At 47.1% G+C, this 6000-nt stretch overlaps 1 protein-coding gene across 1 annotated transcript in view; it reads right to left on the bottom strand.

Annotated features, from left to right (window-relative positions):
- The window catches only part of TRIM67 (tripartite motif containing 67), a 75152-nt gene that overhangs the window by 20468 nt on the left and 48684 nt on the right, over nucleotides 1–6000 (bottom strand). The window contains exons 5-6 of the mRNA XM_012554497.1: nucleotides 3464–3609; nucleotides 474–612 (exon numbers count right to left, since the gene is read on the bottom strand). Of these exons, the coding sequence (XP_012409951.1) occupies nucleotides 474–612; nucleotides 3464–3609 (285 nt within the window). The remainder of the gene's footprint in view (nucleotides 1–473; nucleotides 613–3463; nucleotides 3610–6000) is intronic.

Here is a 6000-nt window from a genome sequence, read left to right on the forward strand (position 1 = left end):
CACTACAGATTACCAAGTAAGCCTGTGCTTACCTTGCTTACTGGGTCGTCTGCCCCTGTCAGGGACTGTAAATTTGAAAAGAGGCTTTAATTCTGTAGGAAGGTGCTGTGAGGTTGGGAGAGAGACAGTTGCCAGCCGTACCTAGAAGCCGAATCTTTGATGTGGTGAAGAAATGTGAACTGTTCACTACAGATGATCTGGTAAGCAAAGGAAGCACTGTGCTTACCTTGCCTTTTGGTAATAATCTGCCCCTGAATGTGGCACGTGCTGAGCAGAGACAAAGCTGGTGGGACTTGTGCCTTATCTGGCAGCCCACCCCTTCACTCTACCCGCTCCCATCTTAACTGCTGACAGTTCCTCACAGTCCATGGGGTGAACTGTGAGTTGGGTCTGGGGGCCTATTTGCCTCCCTTAGGAGACCATCCACAATCCCTGAATGTGCTGCTCTGATCAATACTGCGCACAGGACTCACCGTCAGATGTCTGCAGAACAACAGTTTTACTGTAAGGCCCGACACCCGAAGAGTTGAAGGCCTTGACCCTGGCATTGTAGGTGCTGTTGAAATGAAGGCCATCGATGGTACACAGGGTCTCCTTGCCAACATACACTTCCTGAAGAAAAGCAAGGCCATTAGACTTACCATTATTTGGAAATTTTCTCTTAGGAAATGACTCCTATGCAACAATTTGACATTAATGGTATTACCACCTCAACAGATGCGATTGAATAGGTAAGATTTCAATCAGTCGTGGCTAGGTCGAAGGCCATTGCCAGAGTAGAGCACAGACCCGTTATGGATTGGCTGGGCCGGCTCCTCTGTGAGACTGTGAGTTGTGATGATGGGGTCCTAGGGAGGAAGGCATCACACCCTGCAGCCAGCAAGGACTCAGCCCGAGAAACTTCCTGCTTCTGACAAGGTCAACCCCTGTGTAGGGTAATGCTATTCAGCTATATGCATCCCCTCCTAATGGGGGCAGCTTTGCTTGTCCCTGAGGCATGCTGTGGACGAAGTTGGGCTAAGGTACAAGGCCCAGAGTAGTGTGACTGGGTCGGAGGCCAAGGCTGAGGAACACCTTATTAACAGAAAGAAAAACATCTGAACTTGAACATGTAGTCCCTGGGAGTGCTAGCTGCTCAGGGACTTGGAAGAAAAACAATAAATGGTAGCCCCAGCTGGAACTGTATATAAGGTTGTGTCCCTTGCTAGGCGGGAGCAGAGTGCTATTCTGGTCCAGCCACCGCCCTGGACTGTCCTGTATGTAAGTTCCCCCAATAAACCATATGTCCTGATTGCTGGTTCCAGAGTCTTTCTTTGGTCTTTTAGCTACACAGCCGACTCTGGGTCTGGACGCTGCTGGGTTGTTACCCGACACCCTGCTAGACGAGACCTGGGGCTCTGGAGCCCTGGGGAAGTATCAATCCCTCCATGGGCATAGCCATGAGGAATCTCTTCCTCCTCTGGTAGAGCAATAGAAAATTTTTGGATTTCAATGGGAATTTAAACTAGAAAACCAGAGTAGTGCAATTCAATAAACAAAATCACCAACATTTGTTAAAGAAGGGTTATTACATATAAGGGGACAAAGTAGACAGAAGGAAGGTCTTGACCAAAGACAGACTGGTTCAAAGTTGATCTGGGTTGGAACTACACCCGGAGTGAGAGGTATACTCCACCCCTATCCCTAGTCTTCTTCCTTGGCCCTCCTGGAGCTGCTTTTTACCCTGGTCTCCCAAGAGGGTGAGACATTTCTGCATTAGACCCCAAGAATCCTTTTCCAGGGATTTATTTTGTTTCCCATTTATTTCAAAGTTACCCTTCTCCTATGAAGCCCTCCAAATCCATAGTCTTACACCTCTCCTATTTCATTATATTCTACTTAGTTTGTCTAAAAGGTCTTTCCTGCCTGATTGTTTAGGGGGAATCTACTCTTCTCTTGTTAATATATGTTATTAATAATAATAGCTGTGTGTCAGGCATTGTATAAGGCACGTTAATTCTCACAACAACACTAAGACATTTTTATTATTTTTCATATTTTACACACAAGTTCAAGATATGAGAAGGTAGAGAACAAGCCCAAGATCACAGCTAATCCGTTTAGGACTGAAAATTCAAACTTAGGTCTGCCTGTGTTCAAAGCTCCCACTTTCCCCACCATAACATCTTCTTTCTCATAAACTAGCCCTTGGATCTAGCTTTGGTTAGTGGTCATCTCTCAAAGGGGAGAGGCCTTGTTTATTTGGCTGTTCCTTTGAATAACTCTCAAACAGTCTTTTCTTTCTTCTCATTTCAGAAACACAGGCTCCCTTCCTGGTTTCCAGTAGAGGAGCTTATCTGCAGAACAGTAGCAAATGGGCTAGACCCAGTGACTGAGCATGCTGCTCCTGACTCAAATACCTCATCTTCTCACTTCTCTAAATGGCCCATATTCACATGGGCTCAATCTCCAAGGGAGTGCTGCAGTTATTTCCCAACTCTTACATTCTTGTAGAGCATCTTTTAAACAGAAAATGAAATGACATGAATCCCATTGAGAGAAACAAAAGGAATGTTGGCCTTCAATAAGGATTGTTAAATGAGTGTCACTTCCCAGGAGAAGAAAAGCAATGTTTGTTATGATTGCAGTGTCTTGTCAGAATGAGTCTATTTACTTTTCTTGGGGTTAGAATGGACAAGAACTGAGAAGGCCTAGAGTTAGTGCTTCCTGGTGGTCAACACAACTTAATAGCAACCCGAACTTAACAGTGTGGAATCTCAAGGTAGAGGGCTCTCAGGGGGGCCTGGGGCGACGTAAGGGGCTGTCCTAGGGTTTATATAAGATAGGGGATTAGAAGTTGTATTTGTTGTCCCCACGATATGCCATCAATGGGGACATGAATGTAGAAAGTGATTCCGATCCAACAACCAACTCTTTAACGTCTTCTACATACCCTGCACCGTGCCAGGTAGACAAGGGATTGTAAGGAGAGGCCAGATAATGCTTTCTATTCTCCAGAAACCTATACCTTCAGAGAAACAAGACCAACTCAGGTGAAATAATCAGTGAATCAAAGAGGCCAGGTGTATTAAAACCCGGCAGGAGCACAGCAGTTGACTGTGGGTTGGGGAAGCTGTGTGAAGCGAATGGTATTTGAGAGGGTGCTGACAAGTAACTATGATTGGACTGGCAGTGTTAACTGGGAGTAGGTATGTGCAGGTGACACCTAATCTGAGCTCTGCTTCAGCCCCAGGCAGAGCATCCTTAGCACCACCCCTGTGGCAGTCTTCACAGGAAACTTACCTGAGTTTTCTCTGTGACCTATACCTCTGCTAGCCCTCAGTGGAGAAGTTTCTTGTCTCCCATGACCTCACAATGGCTCTGTGACCATGCATGAGGCCCTGTCGGGTGGTTCAGATCTAAGGGCAGCGCCTGGGCAGGCCCAGAGGCAAGGCAGGGTTTGGACCCAGCCAGGCAGGCTTACCCGGAACTGCCCGCCGTCGCCGTCGTCTAGCTCCAGGATATAGCCATCCATGGGGCTGTGGGTGAAGGGCGGCATCCTCCAGGCCAGCGTAACGCTGTTGTTGCGGGTGCAGCACTTCTCCAGTTGCAGCAGTGGAACCGGCGGCACTGGGGGTGGGGTCACAGGTTAGCATGCCACCCTGTCCTGTCCCTGTTCCTGCTCCCTGGCCACCTGTAGTCACTCCCTCCCAGCCTCTCATATGCACCACTCAGCCAAGGGGCCACAGTCCCAGTGGGGCTGGGGATGAGGGCAAGCATAGGTGACTACACTTCTCAATCCCAGGGGTATTGGAATCCCAGGATGGGGCATAGCAGAGGCCTCCACTCTCTGAATCTGTAGGCCATAAATAAGGGAGTCCCTCTTCCCACCCTCCACTGAGAATCAGTAGCATCACTAGAGGGGCACGGGGGTGTGTACCACATTGAGTGACATTGTCAGAGGGGGTGACACCAAAATGACTGTCTATAAAATTTTTGTGCATTGTTTCAGCAGAAATTTATTCTTTTTTAAATAAAATATCCCTGTAGTTAGTTAAAACAACAAAAATTTTTTTTGTAAACCCAGCTTACACGTATCAGTTTACCTACAAGGCTAAAACTCTATGCTAATTTACTTTTTGAACCTTCTAACGTGCTCTGTCATTATTACCCAATTATAATTATGCTTCGAATCACATAGTCTTGTCACTTCCAAAAGCACATGCTGTTGTTTTCGTTGCTGCTGGGGTTTTTATAGTCAATGATTTTGTCAAATTTTCTGTGATTTTAGCTACAATATTGTGGTAATTAGCATGGGGGGATGAAACCATGAGTTACTGCACTGGGTGACACCAACCGCAGTGACGCCACTGTTGAGAATCATTGGTTTTGATTCTCTGACCTATGGAGAGCTCAAAGGAATTCCAACAGAGTGTATATTCATGTCCCTCCCGGGACCTCTGTGGAGCCCTCTCCACAGGGGCAGCACTGACTGTGAGCATGCAGCTCACCCCTGGGCTGGGCCCGGCTTCACTTTGTATAATAGCATTGAAACCTCTGGCTAAGCATTTAAGGGGCCAAGGGAACTAGATCCGGGAAAGGGAAGTGATCTTAGAGGATTAGACAGTCTACCCGTGGACTGGGGGATTTCATCAAATGTGCCCCAAGTTCTATTAAGGTGATATTGAGACAATGTTTTTATTTTCTAGCTGCGTTCAGGTTCAAGAGATTTTAGAAACTATATATATTCCACACTATTGTTTTTGGGAAAATACCAACATCAGTTTTGTAACAACTGCATATTTCAGTTTGGCTCTACAGGGGAGCGGAACCAACACGGCACTATAGACAGATGCACCATGCCGTCACTCCACAGCAAAGACCTGAAAACTAAGTAAAACAGAGAGGAACATCAATCCTGGAACCCTAAGCATCAAATGAAGAGATAAGGAACTAACCAAGCTCTGAATGGAATAAGAAACTGACAGCAAGGAGAGATACGTGAAGAGATCCCCTAACAGCTAACACAGCATGGATTCACCATCTGGGACTCCTGTTGGAGATCAGCAGACAGGAGCGGACAGCAGCTTTACGGAACTCCCAGCAGGAGACAGAGCACCCGGTAACCAGAAATATACGCCTTCCCACACCCCATCCTTCTTCCGCCTACTCGACCTCTGCCACTTCATAGCTGGCTGCAGTAGCTTGGCCGACCGGGAAGTGCAGGTCCCTGCCACTTGGATTCACCCTGCCCACATTGGAGATCAGTGGACAGGGAGTTCAGGAAAGCAGCTTCACAGAGCTCCTGGCAGGAGACAGAACAACCGGCAACCAGCGATATATGCTTTCCCACCCTCCACTCTACTTCACCCCTGCTCGGCCTCCTCTGCTTTCTGCAGCCACAGTCTCTTGGCCAGGAAGCACCGTCTTCAGCCCTGTGCCACTTGGATTCCACCCACCCACACTGGGCAGCTCCCTGAGTGCCATTTGTTGCTGGTGTTGCTTTTTTCCTGCTTCTTTTGGTTTCTTCTGTACTTCTCACCACCCACCCTTTCTCTCAAACACCTGCCTCTGTGTGCCATCTTTGCTTCTTCTTGAAAGGCTGTGAAGCACCACTCAACTGTGGAACTGCTTCCTGGCCTGTGCTGCCATGCTGGTGGGATCCCTGGGGCTTTTCTTTTTTTTTAAATTTGCTCTGCTTGTTTGTTTGTTTTCTTTTTCTTTTCTTGGCTTGGGAGCCCCTTCTAGCCAGGCTGTACTGTGCTGCTTGGGAGCTACTTCCTCGGTCTACGCAGCCGCCCTGGTGGGATCCCTGGGAACTTTTCTTTTTTTTTCTACTTTATTGTACTTCAGGTGAAGGCTTACAGAACAAATACTTTCTCATGCAACAGTAGTACACATGTTGTTTTATGACATTGGTTAACAACCCCACAACATAGTAACCCTCTAAATTCTCAACCTTTTTTTTTTTTTTTTTGGTGAAAATACACATAGCCAAAGATACACCATTTCAAAAATTTC

Source organism: Trichechus manatus, unplaced genomic scaffold, assembly GCF_000243295.1.
Source record: "Trichechus manatus latirostris isolate Lorelei unplaced genomic scaffold, TriManLat1.0 scaffold00021, whole genome shotgun sequence".
NCBI lineage: Eukaryota > Metazoa > Chordata > Mammalia > Sirenia > Trichechidae > Trichechus > Trichechus manatus.